The sequence below is a fragment of the Stomoxys calcitrans genome, chromosome 3 (assembly GCF_963082655.1).
Source record: "Stomoxys calcitrans chromosome 3, idStoCalc2.1, whole genome shotgun sequence".
Taxonomy (NCBI): domain Eukaryota; kingdom Metazoa; phylum Arthropoda; class Insecta; order Diptera; family Muscidae; genus Stomoxys; species Stomoxys calcitrans.
Genome location: NC_081554.1, coordinates 29,958,345 through 29,978,033, shown reverse-complemented (window position 1 = coordinate 29,978,033; position 19,689 = coordinate 29,958,345). Strand labels below are relative to the sequence as shown.

The following is a 19,689-nucleotide window of genomic DNA, read 5'->3' as shown; positions in this document are numbered from 1 at the left end:
AATAAATGTGGATTTTATGGGCCTAAGACTTTAAATCGGCAGATCGGTCTGTATGGGGGTTATATCAAGTTATACTCCGATATAGCCCATCTTCGAACTTAACCTGTCTATGGACAAAACAAGAATCTGTGCAAAGTTTCAGCTCAGTATCTCTACTTACTCCATAACGGAGTAAGGGGGAATGAAAGGGCAGACGATTTGGCAGTGAAGGCTAGAGGGCAGCCGCCAATAAACTTTGTTAACCCGAAGCCTTTCGGGTCGACGCAGATCTAGTTGAGGGTGTGGGCGACGAACGCGCGTGTAACACTATGCGAAACAATCGGTAGGACGACGAAAATCTTATGGGGTGATCCGGATCGTGAGAGAACGAGGCTACTGAAAGAAAGTAAGCAGGAGGTCAGTATAGCTTTTAGAATCATAATGGGACACATAGGAATAGGAGCTCACTTATGCAAAATCGGTGCGGCAAGTGATAGCATGTGTAGGGCTTGTGTGGAAGTTGATGAGACGTTGAAGCATTTCCTATGTCATTGCCCAGCGTTCGAAACTAAAAGACACCGATACTTAGGTGGGGACACAATACCAAACATGAACCAATTTAGGGGAGTGCTATGAAAAACAATTAAGACTTTTGTTAGTATGACGGAATTCCCAACTTAAAATTTTCTTTTTCGAGGTTACTTTTGAGTTTTTAGAGCGCACAACAAGCCGATTAATGGCTTAGGTGTATGTCCATAGTGGCATGGGGCGGATTAATATCTGCACCCACTTTTCAACCTAACCTAACCTAGAGTGATTTCGATGGAAAGACGGACGGACATGGCTAGATCGTCTTAGATTTTTGCGACTATCATGAATATATATATATTTCATAGGGTCGGAAATGGATATTCGATGTTGCAAGCTGAACGACAAAATGAATATTCCCCCATCCTTCAGTGATGGCATAAAAAATTCGAATATTGAACATACGTAACTCGCGCAATTTTTTTGTGTTTTGATCAGACCTCGTACATGATTTAAACCGCACTGTCGTACGCAAGAGATCAATTGTTAAGGAAAATTTCAAAACACTACGATACCTGGATAGCATTAATCATCCACTTCAGACCGTGATAAAGAGCTACTATACATAGTTTTCATCTAATGGTTCCCCGTGCAGGTTAGTCTTTGGACACTGATGACCCGGTTAAGACCAAGACGAAGAGTAAAGAAAGAGTGTCTAGAGGTTATCATAGCAAGATGTTCATTAAATATCATGCGCCGTCTCCTCCCCCCCGCGATGGTGAGGAGAAACAAAAGGTGTTCGACCGTCTCCAACACATCTTTATCACCTAAAACCCTACAGAAATTTTCTTCCTCCTGGGTCCAGCGAGACGACAAAGATCTGACGTTTTAATGATCTGTCAGAACTCCTATCAGCAGTCCGACTTTACTTCTTGTTCCACACCCTAACAACCCACTGCTTCGGCTCACGCCCCATTTGCGTGGTCACAGTTGAAAGTCAAGTATACTGGAGAGTTAATTGATTCAGTACCACGAGCATCACTCATCAGTGATAAATTTTGGTTTAGCTCGAAAGTTGTCACCTTCTCTGCCAACTCCTGATGGTCAGGGATCCTTCAAAGCTTTTTAGTACTTCCCATAAACGAGAAAGTCCGACCAGGCAGCTGATCCTGTATCGATATTAACTCCGGCATCTTCAGAACCACTCAGATCTTCGCCTGAAATACGCTACGACAGTTGGTAAGACTATAAAACACCCTAGTTCCAAGGAACTCAATAAAGACTATCCCATATAGTTAAAACTGAACTTCGTCGCTAAAGACAATTCAGCGCATTTTACACCTCTCTTAAAGAGCATGCATTTTGTTAATAAACTTCAATAGCTTACAATCGACAAACCCTACTGAACATTTTCAAATTTGACACATGCTGCTTCAACTCTTTCTTTCGTCATATAATTAATCACAATATTTCTTTCTATTTTATTATTTAACTAGCCGAACCGGGACAGCTCCGCTGCGCCTTCTTTAACTCTCTAATATCTCTTTAGGGTTGGGACACTTCGCCCTGAATGTGTATATCGAAATCATGCCACTGTAGCCTATGTCCGCCTATAACGCTGAACACTTGAACGCAAATTTTAATATCATATTTGTAATCTGCTCCCAAATATATACATTTCATTTGAGTCCCACATAGACATGGTCGGCTAATATGCTCATTTGTGAGTACTTGCGGGTGGGGCGGCCTCCCATTACTTAGACCTAATTTTTTATGCTATATTTGTAATCTACTGTCGAATACTTTTCATTTGAGGCCCATGTTGAACGTCGTATTTGGTTTGAGGATGCCCACTGGATACTTTTAACACAATATTCGTTTTCTATTCTCCAATACCTTTTATTTGAAACCCATATTGTGCCTATCGGTCCACTTTTATTTTTGTATGGCGTTGTTGGGGTAAGGGGGGAGGGACCGCCACCATCCGATATCAAAAAATTATATAGTCTATGATTCCTTCCTTGGGTTTTTGGGTAATGGGGCAGGGTCCGCCCCCTTCCGAAATCAACAAATTATAATGACTATTTCTCCTTCCTGACCATATTAGCAATCTACTCCCGAATACCATTCATTTGAGTCTCATATTGGCATGATCGTCCAAAAAACCTATATTGGGGGTTTTTGGTGTTGGGGCGGCCCCCCAGTTACTTGGACCCAATTAATAATATGAAATTCGTATTCTTCTTCTGAATACCTTTCATTTAAGTCCCATATTGTCCCAATCGGTCCACTTTTATTTTTGGGTAGTACTTTAGGGGTAAGAGGGAGGGTCCGCCCCCCTTCCGATATCAAAAAATTATATAGCCTATGTTTCCTTCCAGACCAACCTACACAATCTGTGAAAATTTCAAGGTAATCGGTTTAGCCGTTTTTGAGTCTATACGGATCAAACAAACACAAATTCAATTTTATGTATAAGAGAAATACTGTTTTACGTTATGCCTCTTCAAGACATCTCATAAGGCTTCATAAAAAAATGTATACAATGGATTTCCAATCATACCATTAAGTTTCTTTACAACCTTCAACTTTTGTTCATTATTCTTCAATGTATTAGTCTCAAATGGACTGGATGTTGAAGGAGGCGAGATATGTTCCGCACTAGATGATTCGCTTGGCGAAAATGGAGTTTGAACTATTTTGTTCTTTTGTAACGCAGCTAAAAGTTGATTTTGTTTTCTTTGAACTATAATCAATTCCTCATTGATCTCATTTAAAAGTTTATCACTTTCAAGTTGGCACGATGAAGTTATTGAAGCATTTAACTTCTCTTGTTGTTCTCTTATAACTTGCAATTGTTTTACAGAAGTTTCTTTTAGAAGGTCTAACTTTTTCTGTTGCTCCTTCATTTGTTGATCATGGACTGACTTTAGATTTTCAAGTTCATTGCTCTTTTCATTAAATCGAGTTCTGAGTATTTTATGAAGTCTTGACAGACAATCCAAATCATTCTGGGTCTTTCGCAGACGTTTGTCTGTGGTTTCCTTTAACTCTTTTAATTCTTTTTGATATTTCTGCAACTCCATTTCAAGAATCATAGATGATTTTGTTTGTACTTTAATCTCATCAGGATTATATTCATCCGAAATGTCACTTAGCTCTTTAATCAGTTCTCTCAGAGAGTTTTTAAACTTTGATATTTCTTCGGTTTTTGTAAATGCATGGGAATATTCCCACTTCTGCCTTAGTATTGCGAAGGATTTAAACAAGGATCTTAGTTCGTTTTCTAGCATTGAAGGAAGTTCGGTATTTTCCCTTTGATATTTAGTCAATGCTGAAACTTCTTCTGTATTTTGTTCTGCTAAGGCATTTTCTTCACATACAAATCCTAGGAGCCTGGAGCATACAAAATCATTCCAGTTCGTGGTGTCTGCATAAAACATGCCACAGTGTTCCGAATTTACAGCATTGTTGGGTTCACCCTTTTGCCAGTTGGTGTAATGGAAAGCCTCATTTCTTGATATCCATTCAAAATTGTCTCCAGCTTCGTTCCTATGAGCACCCATCCAAAATCCCAAATGGTCAGTCACTGTGGAACAAATTAACTAAATTAAACGAATGAATACTGAATACAAGCCAGCAAAGATATCTTACAATTAAGAGAGTTGATTATTTTTTGAACTAGCAATTTCTTTATCTCCGAATTGATGGTAACCAAAGCCATATTCCTTTTGTTGCATTCTTGCTTAGCCTGCTGCCAATTGAACTGTAATAGGAAAATTTGATTTGGAATTTCTAAAATAAATTTATTAATTTCTTAATTACCGCATGTTCCGATTGTATGTAAAATATATCTCCTTCATCGCTGCTACTAAATTCGCCTGCCCTTGCTGAAGGTAACACCAATATGGTAACAACAGCTGTAAAGAGCACTCCAGTGCGTTTCATTGTTCCTACTTCAATGTATTCACCCCATGAATGGAACTTAACTTTTTATAGGGATTCGTAAGAGCTAAAGCTTGTTTTATGTAATCTCAGATACGATATTTGACTGGAAGTTATTTACAGCTTGTTTTGTAATGAAACATCCGCATCTTAATCAAATTTCTTGGAATTCTTATTATTTACTCAAATCAATATCGAGGTTCAATAAAATCGTGTTTTAAAAGAATTTGCCAAAAATTCAAAATCAAATAAACAGTTCAGTGCCGCTTTAAGAGATAAGCCATGTTCAGATGAAACTGCACAATGGAAATGCCAATGTGTTCAAAAGAATCGTAATTAAATGTTTATAATAATATATTCCAAGAATTATAAATATAACGTCAGAGCAGAGAAGAATTTCTTCTATTTATGTTTGTTATTGTTTCAACAATGTTAAAATTATTGGTGTACGCATTTAGCGTTGTGAATTGTTTTCAAAAGTTTGTTTTTGATTAAAATACTAGTACTTGCAGTCATTATCAGGTACTGACCTATCCCAAGACCATTGTTATGGGCTTTTTAGTGATTCATTTAAAGAGAAGATTTGTCATTACCGTCCCGGAACTTATATACTATCAACCAACCCCTTTATCAAGCTTACAACTTTTTATCAGCAACAAGTAAAAGCTCGTTAAGTTCTGCGGGCTGAATCTTTTATATCCTCCAACATGGATCGCATTTGGTAAGTACTTTGAATGTATTTTTCAAATATATAGGAGACTAGCTGAACAGGGCCTGCTCCGCGGCACCTTCTTTCACTCTTTTATTTTATCTAAGCCCTATACTGGCACGGTCTGGAAAAAAATTTTGTTTGGATGTAGATATCATATTATTGTTCTACTCCCAAATTTCTTTCATTTGAGCCTTATATTGCTTTGGTCAGTAAACATGTCCGGTATGGCGGTGTTTTTTGGAGTGAGGTTCACACTCTACTGCCAAAAACCACATTTGAGCTAAATATTGCTATAGTCAGTATATATGTGTGGTTTAGGGGGAGTTTATGTGGTGAGACGTCCCTGAAAAACTTGGCCATAGAACAGATATCAAATTTGAGCCCGTATTTTGTGTTATGTATTGATGATCTACATTCAAAATCATTTTTCAAAGCTACCACTTGGGATACCACATTTTCAAAAGATCCGCAGGTACTCCTGTGTCTATCCCAATTTGAGGGTAAAAAGTGTACTCTCCTACCAAAGACCTTTTATTGGTGTCCTATTCTATCCTGATCGGCCTTCATTTTTTATTTTTAATTCATAGTTTTGGGTAGGATGGTGGGAGGGCGGTTGCCCTCTGACATGTCTTTTCATTTGAATACAATATATTCTCGGTCATCCTACATGACAGTTTAATGTTGTTTTTATTGGGAGAAGAGGGTCGCTCTCCCCCACGCTAATACCCAAAAGACAATTAAATTGAGTCCTTTAATGTTGAGATCTACATGTCCGGCTGAACGGCAGGACGACATGGTGCAACCCAGATAGTTGAATCGTTATTTCAACATCAGATTCGAACTCTACTGCCATAGACCTTTCATTAAATTCCCGGGTAGGCCGGCCCCAAACTTTGTCCCAAATGTGTATATCAGATTCATAGTCAACTCTCAAAGATCTTTAATTTTATACCCAATTGTGGCGTTGGAGATTCATCCCATTTTGGGGGTTTTGGGGTTGGTGAGGGCTCGTGAACACTTTGGAACAAATCATTACAACAGATGTGTACTCAACTTCTAAACACCTTTCATTCCATACCCATATTGTCCCAATCGTTAAATATGTCCCGTTGAGAGGTTTTTGGGTGGTGGGGGGCGCCTTAGACACCAAAGAATACATTTTTGTGTCAGATTTGTACTCTACTCTTAAATACCTTCCATTTGATACCCATATTGTCCCAATCGGTATATATGTCCTGCTGGGGGGTTTTGGGGAGTGGGGAGGCCCGTCAGACACTAAGGAGTACATTTTTATGTCAGATTTGTGTTCTACTTTTAAATACCTTTTATTTGATACCCATATTGCCCAAAGCGGTAAAAGTGTCCTGCTGGAGGGTTTTGAGGGTTGGGGAGGCCCCTCAGACACCAAGGAATACATTTTTATGTCAGATTTGTACTCTACTTTTAAATACCATTCACTTGATACCCATATTGCCCAAAGCAGTAAAAATGTCCTGTTGGATGGTGTTTTTTGGGGGTGGGGGACGCCCCGACACTAAAGGTGACATTTTTATACCAAGTTCGTACTCTACTCTTAAATACCTTTCATTAGATACCCATATTGTCCCAGTCGGTAAACATGTCCGCTGGGGTGGGTTTTGAGATAGGGCGTCCCCCCAGGTTAGTTGACCCCAAAATTTTATACCAATTTCGTGTTTTTGGGGTACCATGAGGTGGCATACAAAATTTCGCTTAAATCGATGCATGCATCTCCGAGATCTGGCATTTGGGGTAAGGGGGAGGGTCCAGTCCGTCCGTCTATAAGTCCGTCTGAGGAAATCGCGATAGCGGTCAAAAGATGAAACTAGCTATTCGAAATTTTCACACATACTTCTTGTTGATATGGGTAGTTAAGGATTGCAAATGCACCATATCAATTCAGATTTGGATAAAGCCCCCATATAAGCCGATCCATCAATATGATTTCTTTAGCTCCTACAGGACACCATTCTTTCCCGATGTGGCTGATCATTTCGCACAATGATTTCTAAAGGGTGATTTTTTGGCTATTATATTTTTGGCAACACTGGTTTAAACAGCTCACGCACGTTTCGTGTTTTGTTTCACGGTTTACAATTTAACTATGAATCGCCTTACAAACGAATAACGCTCTGTTAAGAAAGTTCATCGCGTTCTTCTTCCATTTTACGACGAAGCTCATTTTTGGCGCAATGGGTACGTAAATAAGCAGAATTGTCTATTTGTATTTGTGTTTGTTTGTGTTTGTATTTTTATTATGATAAAACCCATACAAAAGACAGTGTCTTATATAAAGCATGGGTTAGTAAATTGATAAATACAATGAGTTCAACAAGTTTTCATTTAAATAGAACAATAATTGGTACAAAATATTTAACAATTTAAGCAAAGTTACTGATGCAATATTTAAGTTAAAAAAAGGTTTAAACAAAACAAAAAAAAGAAAAAGAAACTTTAAAGAAAATTTAACAATTTAATCAAAGTTACTAATAAAATAAATTAAAAAAATAGTTATAAAAAAAACAAAACAAATAATTAATTAAAATGATTATAAATCAAAGATTTGAACTGTCGTTCATTACTTATAATTTGAATACTATTGGGAAGATTATTCCAGAGACGTATAGCATTAACAAAGAACTGTTGTTCAGATACATGATATTGATGACGTATTTGTATTACTTGTTTACCTCTTGTAGAGTTAGCAAAACGCAAAACAGAAGCCAGATATGACGGTTCATTGGTATAAATTATCTTGTGGATCATTTGCAACAAGCGTATCTTAAGGAACGAGTTAAAAGAGACACCATATACTTGTCTGGCAAAGTCAGATACCCGGTCTCTTCTACGCAAACCAAAAATGTATCTAACGACATCGTTAAAGGCCACGTGCAATTTATTCCTATGAGTTACATCACTACCGTAAAAAACCTCGCAAGAGTATAATAGTTTCGGTAGAATAAATGTCCTAGCCAAAAGCATTCTTATTGACAAAGGGGTATACTGTCGACTCATATATAAGTTTCGTAAAACGCCGTAGGTCCTGCCCACTGTCATTCTGACATGATTCTTCCATGAAAGTCTATCATCAAACTCCAAACCAAGGTTTCTTGCAGATGAAACAATCTCAATTGGGGCTCCAGCAATTGCCACATCAAGATTGGGCGGCATTGTCACCCGATTCCTACTAATTACAAGGCACTTTGACTTTATTGGATTTAAAAGAAGTCCGTTGGCGTTTGCCCATGTGTTTATCCTATCCAAGTCATTATTTAGTCGAAGTAAGCCATCGATCAACCTCCCCGGCGAGGAGCTCATATACAGCTGTACGTCGTCGGCATACATATGAATACCACAGTTGCGCAACTGTCCAGGAAGGTCATTGCTATATAAGGAAAAAAGGAGTGGGCCCAACACAGACCCCTGTGGAACACCTCTTGAGACTGGAAGATAACTAGAACAGCGGCTATCAACACATACCGATTGGCTTCTATTCGTAAGATAGGAATATATAAGATCCGTTGTTCTTTCAGAAAATTTAAATAAATGTTTCAGTTTAAGGCAAAGTATATTGGGATCAACGGAATCAAAAGCTTTCGAATGATCTAAAAGAACAAGAAAGGCAACTTTATCGCTGTCAATATCACTCCTTACATCTTCAACTACTTTCAACAGTGCAGTAGTGCAACTGTGCTTTGGCCGGAAACCAGATTGAAAATCTGTTAGCAGCGAATTATTCGCAATATATTCAGATATTTTCCGGTTGACTAGAGTCTCAAATATCTTAGAGACGAATGGAAGTATTGCTATTGGCCTAAATTCCTGGTTATTCTTTGGTATTGGGACTATCCTTGCCCGTTCCCAAGACTGTGGATAGCACGAATAAATGCTTCTGCCAGAAGCATTGCTAGACCTACCAATGCATCGAGAAATGTCACAGTTTGGTGCAATTTATAGGCTGGTGGCATCATTGGACCGTACTTCTTCAATGTTGATGCGAATCCTAACGTAACTGTGAATGGTGAGCTCTATCATGGGATGATATCCAACTTTTTTGGCCCAAAATGCAAGAGCTTAAATTGCATGACATGCACTTTCAACAAGAAACCACATGTCATACAGCACGCGTAACAATGGACTTATTGAGAGGCGAGTTCGGTGAACATTTTATTTTACGTTCGGAACCGGTCAATTGACCGTCTAGATCGTGCGATTTAACGCCTTTAGACTAATTTTTATGGGGCTATGTTAAATCTCATGTCTATACAGACTAGCCCGCTTCAATTGACGAATTAAAAGTCAACATTGAAGCATTTATTCGTGAGATAACGGCCGAAATGTTTGGAAAGAGTATGCCAAATTGGACAAAGCGGGTGAACCATTTGAGTCGCAGTCACAATCAACATTTGCATGAAATAATCTTCAAACATTGATATACATGGATCGTACTAACGATTCAAATAAATATTTCATGCATTTTTCTAAATTTTATGTGTTTGTTTTAACTTTCCTATAGCTCTTAAAAAATTACCCTTTATTATTACTTTTAATATCTTGCCAAGTATGCCCTGAGTCGATCCATAATCTGTTATAGCTCCCCCACTCTCCAGATTGTACTTCTTGGGCCTCTAGAATGTGTCATTCTCCCCCGAATCGTATGAAATGTTGCAGGTTGACTTAAACTATCACCTTCAACATTCGTGTTTAGTATGGTTTGAATCGGTCCATAACCTGGTATAGCTCCTCTATAAACCGATCTTCCGAATGTACTTCTTTAGCCCCTAGCTAGTTGAGCAGTTCTTACACGATTTGGATGAAATTTTCTACAATTACTTCAACTATAACCTCCAACATTCGTGCCAAGTATGGTCTAAATGGGTTCATAACCTGGTATAGCTCCCATGTGAATTTATCCCCTGAATGTAATTCTTGGGCCTCAAATATTAACCAATTTGGCTGATATTTTGTACAATGACTTCTACTTTGACCTCCAACATTTGTGTAGAGCATATTCTGAATCAGTTTTGATTTCCCGAATCTATTTCTTGAGCCCCTAGAATGCGTAAATCTTATCCGAGTCGTTTGAAACTTTGCAAATTCACTTCAACTATGACATCCAACATTAGTGACAAGTATTATCAAAATCGGCACATTACCTGATATAGCTCCCATATAACCCGACCTTCCAAATGTACTTCTTGGACCCTTGAATCGTCACAGTCGGCGAATAGTGGATCTAAGCATATAAGCCCGAAACAAAACAACAATCGACCGTATAGGTCTTTGAAGTCGAGCCAAATCGAATGAAAGTTGTTCGTGGAAGAAGCACTTCGTAGCATGTTTCGACTGTTCCGCTTGAGCAACGTAGGACGATCAATTCTGAATGGTACATCATAATTTGATTTTCGGAAATCTTGGGAGAAATTCGAAAACGAACAAGAGACAAGACGAATTATTGTTCAACACGACAATGCGTCGAAAGTCATTCGTCTGTTTAGGATGTCAAGAACATTCCAAATGGACATATTTACCAATCAAAGCAATATGGTACTTAGATGAAGGATATAAGTGAGTTAGTAAAAATCTGACATCAAAATTTGAGGACCAGTGTCTGGGAGACTAAGGGCACCAAACTCAGACATGGTTTGAAATACCTTTGAACGTAAAGGTCGATGAAATAATGGTAAGCTTCGACATGTCCTTCTGCAAACTTCCCAGATGTGGCACAGTGTAAATATCTGGTCTATGGTTGATGCCATATAAGCCGGTCTTGGATCTTGACTTCTTGAGCCACTAGAGAGCGCAATTCATATCCAATTTGGCTGACATTTTGCATGAGGTGTTTTTTATGATTTCTAAAAATTGTGCTAAGTATGGTTCAAATTGGTCCATAACCTGATATAGCTATCATATAAACCGATGTGGGGTCTTGACTTCTTGAGCCTCTAGAAAGCGCAGTTCGCAGTTCGAAATTTAGCATGACGTGTTTCAATATTACTTCGAACTATTGTGCTAAGTATGGCCTCAATCGGTCCATATAGCTGCCATATAAACCGACTTTGAATCTTGACTCCTTCTAACCCAATTGGCTGAAATTCTGTACAACAGCTTCTCCCATGACCTTCAACATACGTGTCAAATATGGTCTGAATAGGTCTATAGCGTGATACAGCTCCCATATAAACCGATCTTCTATTTTACTTCTTGAGCCCCTAAAGGACTCAATTCTTATTCGAATTGACTGAAATTTTACACAATAACTTCTACTATGGTCTCCAACATTCAATTCGATTATAGTCCGAATCGGACCATTACTTAATATAGGTTGTTGTTGTTGTAGCAGTTTGTTGTGTTCTTTCGTCTGCTTGATTCTGTTGAATGTCAAGACGCAGGAACTCTGCGACTAAGATGGGGTGCGTCCACAGGGATCTGGGTCTGAGTCGAGTGGGTCTAGCCGGGCAGTTAAACAGGTGACGTGTATCGTGCGGTCCCTGGTTACAATCGGGACATACATCTTGCACGTCGGCATCAATCCTAGCTCTGGGGGAATTGAGGCGACTCCATCTGCCGGAACGTAATTGAGCCAGAACCACTCTGGTTTCCCGGGGAGATCGATTTTTTCGGGTGCAATGGGAGGAGGTCGTTCTCCAAGGACTACATTCAGCCCTAAAGGTATTGCTTAGACAGCATGTAGTTATGTCTTCGCACTGGTAGGATCTTTGTCTCCTGATGGAGGTGGTCCACATGAGAACTGAGGAGACAGCCCGTCGCAGTTCGGAGGGCGGCATTCTGATAGATCTGAATATTATTTCACTGTCTGTCACAAAGTTGACGAGACCACACTGGCGCTGCATAACTTACCACAGACCGGCCAATTGCTTTGTACGTGGTCAACAAGGTTTCTTTGTCTGCACCCCAAGTGCTGCCAGCAAGTGACTTGAGGACCTTGTTTCTACTTTTGACTTTATTGCAGATTGCTGTCAAACACGTACACTGAGGCGACAGCCCTTGCCGATGAGGATTCCATCGGGTCAATTCGGTGTGTACAACCGGTTGCCATGGGATTGACTTGATATAGATCCAATAGCATAGCAATTATTTACTTTTATCCTTTGTCTTATTTTTAAGTTTAAGAACAAAACACTTTAAAATTTGTGTCAAAAGTATGTCGGTATCCCAAAAGTGTTTATTTATATTTTCCGTAAGAAAACTCCAAATATGATCAAATGTTATTTGCTTTAGCCAAATGGACAAAGAATTTTCAAATAAGACAATAAGTTGAAAAAAGCTGATGATGATGATGATGACAATGATTACATCCTCGGCATAGACACCAGAGTCAACAGAGATGTTGTGCCAAAAACAACCCAAAACCTTATGATGGCAGACAAACCCAGGCTCCCAAACATGCACATACCCACATCGTTGAACTATTAAAGGATTTTAAATGAACTTATTTGTAACAAATATTGACATAATCCAAAACTTAACACAAAAATAGAGTGAACTCAGGGTAAAAGGTTACAACTACTAAGGATGACCTTTTAATCATATTATAGACACCATTTTCAGCAACTAAGATCAAATAGTCTTCTTTTGACTAAATTGCGCAAACAACCCTTTAAGTAAGTTTTTTAAAAATTTTAAACTTTATTTCATCCCTTTTACCATTGGTAGATGTTCCATTATAGTTGGAGACAATGAAGACATGCTGAAAGAAATTCCCAACACTTTTTCACAATTCTTATGGTGGTTTATATTACCACCCGCACGCATTATCATTTAGCGCACGCATCCATCCACCACACCATGCCACCGCGTCTAATTGGATTTGTTTTTTTTTTTGCCCCCTTTTACGCGTTGTTGTAAAAGATTTCAAGGGATTTTAAAATCATCAGCCATAACTTTAAACAAATCACCTTAACAAATCTGTGGCTTTGGGGTTGAATTTTAAGAATTTTTTTTGTTTGTGGAAGGGTTTCTGAGAAAATGGTTTCAATTGCCATGCAATGGATGCCAATTCCAAAGGGGGTGTAATTTAGATTGAATCAAGAAGAGTTGATTTGCATACTGAAGACTATGTAGTATTGTAGCTCTCTATTATGAAGTGGTTGGAGTTAAAAACGGAAGATGGAGATTTTCATTAAGCTAAAATGGCTTTGTAATGTAGAAATTCGTCACATTGAGGAAAAACAAGTCAAAATGCACCAAGTTCCGCCGGACCTAATCTTGTGAAGCCACCGCCATAGAATCTGCTAAAAAATTACAAATGAATTTTCTTCCCAAATGGATTATTTTAAAATAGTCAATAGGGCTTCATGAATTCAAATCGAAAGATTGGATTATATGGGGACTAAAAACATTTATGGAATTTTCTGGGTGACTTTTCTTGTGGCTTCTGAAAAGCATCTAGGGCCCAAGAAATCGTATCGGGAAATCGGCTTATACTGGGGATATTGGTTGCCCAAAAAGTAATTGCGGATTTTTTAAAAGAAATTAAATGCATTTTTAATAAAACTTAGAATATACTTTTTTTACACTTTTTTTCTAAAGCAAGCTAAAAGTAACAGCTGATAACTGACAGAAGAAAGAATGCAATTACAGAGTCACAAGCTGTGAAAAAACTTGTCAACGCCGACTATATGAAAAATCCGCAATTTCTTTTTGGGCAACCCAATATATGAACCTTTACGTTTGAATGTTGTTGTCATATGTGTACTATACGCAAAAATTTAGGACTATGATCTCCGAAGAAAATATATAGGAGATCGGTTTATAAGGGAGTATTTTTCAGTTTCTAGACCAATTAATACTATAAGTATTGAAAGGCAAAAAAAAACTTGGATATCATCTCCCGGTAGCGCTCATCATTCACAGTTATGTTACGATTCGCATCGCCTTTGAGGCACATAAATCGCACACCAAACTGTGACGTTTTATACCAACTACCATAGGATGGCAATATACTAATCTAGTCATTCCGTTTATAAAACATCGAAATATTGATCTGAGATCCCAAAAAGTATATATATATATTCTGGATCGTCTAGACATTCTGATTCGATCTAGCCATGTCCGCCCGTCCGTCTTTCGAAATCACGATAGCGGTCGAAGGCGTAAAGCTAGCCGCTTGAAACAGATACTTTATATTGATGTAGGTCGTTGGGGATTGCAAATGGGCCATATCGGTTCAGATTTGCATATATCTGCATTTGACTTCTTTAGCCCCGGAAACCAAAATTTTTGTCCGATTTGGCTGAAATTTTGCACTTAATGTTCCGTTATGACTTCCAACAACTGTGTCAAGTACGGTTAAAATCGATCCATAACCTGATATAGCTCCCATACAAACCGTTCTCCCGATTTGACTTCTTGAGCCCCTGGAAGCCTCAATTTTCATCCGATTTGGCTGACATGGTGTTCTGTTATGACTCCCATCGACTGCCCAGTACGGTTCAAATCAGTCGAGAACACGATATAGCTCCCATATAAACCGTTCTCCCGATTTGACTTCTTGAGCCCTTACTAACCGCGATTTTTTTCCGATTTGTCTGAAATTTTGCACATAATGTTTTGCTGTATAACTAGATATAGCTCCCATATTTTAGCAGAATCCATGGTGGTGGATTCAAAAGATTCGGCCCGGCCGAATTTAGTACGCTTTTACTTGTTAATTTGTTATATTGAGTGTACTTCAATCTTGTTGCTGGAGAAGATTATAAGAGATGCAGATGTGAATACATATGGCACACTAATCACAGGAGAACACATGCTACTCGCCTATGCCGACGACATCGATATCATAGATCGGTCACCGCAAGTAGTAACTGCAGCCTTTGAAAGAATCGAAAGAGAGTGAGTGAAAATGGGTCTGGCAGTAAATGGAGATAAGACGAAATGGATGGTTTCAAATCCCAAAATAGCTTTACACAACCGAGCAGATAAAGAAAATGGGGAAAGTTGGAAACCACAACTTTGAGACAGTCAGTAACTTTATCTACCTCGGCACCGCCGTAACCGAAACAAATGACACCAGTTTTCAGATTAAGCGAAGAATAATACTGGCAAACAGATGCTACTTTCGACTAAGTAAGCAGTTTAGAAACAAGGCCCCCTCTCGACAGACAAAGATTACACTATACAAGGCACTGATACTACCCGTGCTGTTATATGGTTTTGAAGCATGGGTACTTGTGAAAGTACATGAGGCAGTGTTTGGAGTATTTGAGAGAAAGATTCTTCGTTAAATGTATGGACCAGTTTGCGTTAATGGAGAATATAGGCGACGTATGAACCACGAGCTGTATGACGACGATATCATAGTTACACGCATCAAAATACAACGGCTGCGTTGGCTAGGTCAAGTTGTCAGAATGGATGAAGAAACTCCAGCAAAGAAGTCTTTTGACGGCAAACACGGTGGTACACGCAAACCGGGAAGACCAAAAGCCCGATGGAAAGATCAAGTTGTGGGAGACACCTCGAAACTTGGTTTCAGAGATTTTAGAATAAGCACAGAAGATCAAGGCGCTTGGAATGCTATTCTACGTTCGGCTAGTGGAAAAGATATTCTGTCATAGCCAATTAAAGAAAGAAGAAGACTTCAATCTTGTAAAACTACTTTACAAAGGCAATGTTTGTACTTTATACATAAAAAGGAGACACATTTATAATATAGCTTGAATTGGGATGAGCCAAAACTTAAATCGGGATTAGCCAAAACTTGAATCGGGATTATCCAAAACTTGGATCGGGAGTTGGTATGTGATTACAAACAAATGATGCTAAATATGAAAGAATTCAATAAAAACTGCGAACTCTGAGAATTCTGAGAATTCTTCTTTGCAATTGAAGATAATGTTTCCCCTTTTCCTCCGCTCTACTCCTTTTCCATTTGATTCTTAACAATCCTAGTCCATGTTCATGTCATACTCATATTCTGCCGCATTCTTTGAAGTAATTTTATCTATGTGCAAATCTTATCTTCTATTTGTACATCATCCTTTTTAATAAAATTCACTTTTCAAATGCTTTTAATTTGACACTAATCAACACTTGACTCGGATTACAAAGAAAATTCAAGGATTCGTGCTATAGCAAAATAAAAAAAAACAAAAAACTGGCAAAAAATCCTAATTTTTCAAATGATTTACCAAGAATATTGTGGAATGGTTGTGATGCCATGAAAAATGATTGGTGACGCAGAAATAAGCAGGGGTTGAAAGAAATCTCCAACTTGAGTGAATCAGTAAAATAAGGCTGAAAAGTGGACACTTGGCAAAAAATCCCACAGAATCGACCCCTTTCTTTTTATAAATATAATTTTTTTACGATTTACACTCTTCAAGAATTTGCCAAAAGAAAATCCTAGTGAAAGTTTTGAGTGTTTTCTTCTTCATCTAAATTATGAAGGGGATAAAGGTTATCTCATACTTGAGAAACTTCACAGACCTTCAAACGAATGGATGATGGGGAAAAAAGGATATGATGTTATAAGATTTGTCAACCCATATGCTGCAGACTGACTGACTATTACCACCATGTCATTCCCTGGCTAGTAAAGAGCATAGGCCACATTGAGGGTGGCGCGAAGGATGATGGCGGTCAAGTAGTTGGGGAGTGGTAGGGGGGTCATGAGTATTTCAAGGAGGCATATTATATCATGTTATTGGTTTAATGATTGTTTTCTCGGCTTTACACAGCTTATCTGCCAATGAAAAAGGGTTGGCGCCAGTTTTGATTTTATTTGGTGTTTTCTCATTCACACTTTTTTTTGGCCTTTCCTCTCACTATATGGTATAGTATAAAACGAGGAGGCTATGATAATGTCGTAACAGCTTAAAAAATAGTCAATTATGCTACCACACAGCAGCACGAAATTAAACAATAATATTGTCCCAATATTTGGCAAAAGATAAAACTTATAAAACGTTTTACAATTTGTTACGTAATGAAAAAAACTACACCATTTTTATACCCTCCACCATAGGATGGGGGTATACTAATTTCGTCATTCTGTATGTAACTCCTCGAAATAGTCGTCTAAGACCCCATAAAGTATATATATTCTTGATCGTCAGACATTTTAAGTCGAACTAGCCATGTCCGTAAGTCTGTCTGTCGAAAGCACGATAACTTTCGAAGGAGTAAAGCTAGCCGCTTGGAATTTTGCACAAATACTTCTTATTACTGTAGGTCGGTTGGGATTGTAAATGGGCTATATTGGACCACTTTTTGATATAGCTGCCATATAAACCTATCTGGGATCTTGACTTCTTGAGACGCTAGAGGCACAATTCTTATCCGATTTGGCAAAAATATTGCATTAGGTGTTTTATGATGACTTCCAATAGCTGTGTTGAGTATGTTTGAAATCGGTCCATAACATGATATAGCTGTCATATAAACCTATCTGGGGTCTTGACTTCTTGAGCGTCTAGAGTGCGCAATTCCTATCCGATTTGGCTCAAATTTTGCACGACGTGTTCTGTTATGACTTTCAACAACTGTGTTAAGAATAGTTAAGATCGGTTCATAACCTGATATAGCTGCCATATAAACCGATCTTGGGTCTTGACTTCTTGAGCCAATAGGGGGCGCAAGTATTATCCAATTTGCCAGAAATAACTGCCATATATACCGATCTTGAATCTTGACTTCTTGAGTCTCTAGAGGACGCAATTATTATCCGATTTGGTTGGAATTTTGTACAACGGCTTCTCTCAACATACGTGTCAAATATGGTCTGAATTGGTCTATAGCCTGATACATCTCCCCTACAAACTGATCTCCCAATTTTACTCATTGAGCCTCTAAAGAGTTTAATTCTTATCTCTTGGCTGAAATTTTACACAATGTCTTCTACTATGGTCTCCAATATTCAATTCAATTATGGTCCGAATCGGAAATAGCTGTCATATAGACCCATCTCTCGATTTAAGGTTTTGGGGCCATAAAAGGCGCATTTATTGTCCGATGACGCCGAAATTTGGGACTGTGAGTTGTGTTGGGCCCTTCGACATTTTTCATCAATTTGGGTTAGATTGGTCCAGATTTAGATATAGCTGCCGTATAGACCGATCTCTCGATTTAAGGTTTTGGGGCCATAAAAGGCGCATTTATTGTCCGATGACGCCAAAATTTGGAACTGTGAGTTGTGTTAAGCCCTTCGACATTTTTCATCAATTTGGGTTAGATCGGTCCAGATTTAGATATAGCTGCCGTATAGACCGATCTCTCGATTTAAGGTTTTGGGGCCATAAAAGGCGCATTTATTGTCCGATTTCGTCGAAATTTAGGACAGTAAGTTGTGTTAGGCTCTTCGACATTTTTCTGCAACTTGTCCCAAAACGGTTCAGATTTGGATATAGGTGCCATATGCACCGATATCTCGATTTAAAGTCTTGACCACAAAAAAAGGCGCATTTATAATCCGATTTCACTGAAATTTGACACAATGACTTAGTGTTAGGCTTTTCGACATCCGTGTCGTATATGGTTCAGATCGGTTTATTTTTAGATATAGCTACTAAAAAGATAAATATTTTGTTATACACAATTGAACAATGACTTGTACTTATAAGTATTTGGTCCAAATCGGAACATATTTCGATATAGCTGCTATGGGGTATAAGGTATGAATTTTCACCAGATTTGGACGAAAGGTGTTCGGCCCGGCCGAACTTAACGCATGTTTACTTGTTTCTTCTAACATCCCAATATTAAGCAGCAATTATTTTCAGCAAACAACAGACTTTTCAGCAGTTAGCTTGCTATTCTGAAATTGCAGTACTACTGCTGTAATATTGAGTTGCCCAAAAAGTAATTGCGGATTTTTCATATGGTCGGCGTTGACAAATTTTTTCACAGCATGTGACTCTGTAATTGCATTCTTTCTTCTGTCAGTTATCAGCTGTTACTTTCAGCTTGGTTTAGAAAAAAAGTGTAAAAAAAGTATATTTGATTAAAGTTCATTCTAATTTTTATTAAAAATGCATTTACTTTCTTTTAAAAAATGCGCAATTACTTTTTGGGCAACCCAATAGCATAACTACTAGTGCAATAGCATCAAACTTAACTACCAATATTCAGCAGAAAGTGTTTGCTATTTTCAGCAAACTTTTTTCTATGACTGTAGCATACTTCAACATTGTATTTAGCCACCCACTTTTCTTACCTCTCTCGTAGTTTTCCACCACCTCCAAGTAAGCTAAAATGCTTTCAAACTTTCATACGTTGTATTTAGAGCCTCTTAAAATGTGTTTCGGATTTCCAAAGTAAAAGTTGTCTTTCCCATATGCCATATGGATAAATTGTAATCGAAGAAGTATTGGAAAATCTTGATGTGTATTAAATGATTAAAAAGGACATTGAATATGATGGGATCACTTCAATCGTTTAGTGGAGAAAAAAAAAACAAAACTTTTTTATCCTTTTTGCTTCCAGTGCCTCTGTGTGTTAACTTTGTTTTTGGTTTAATTTGATAAATGGTGTTAATGTGGGAAGTT

The 19,689-nt window shown here is 38.2% G+C and overlaps 1 protein-coding gene across 1 annotated transcript; it reads right to left on the bottom strand.

Moving 5' to 3' along the window:
* Positions 1-3,023: 3,023 nt before the first annotated feature.
* On the bottom strand, positions 3,024-4,455 carry LOC106096311 (lectin subunit alpha). The gene is made up of 3 exons (XM_013263997.2): positions 4,333-4,455; positions 4,162-4,273; positions 3,024-4,096 (listed from the first exon to the last, which is right to left on the bottom strand). The coding sequence occupies exons 1-3, from the start codon at positions 4,453-4,455 to the stop codon at positions 3,024-3,026; spliced, it is 1,308 nt and encodes a 435-aa protein (XP_013119451.2).
* Between the last annotated feature and the right edge of the window lie 15,234 nt (positions 4,456-19,689).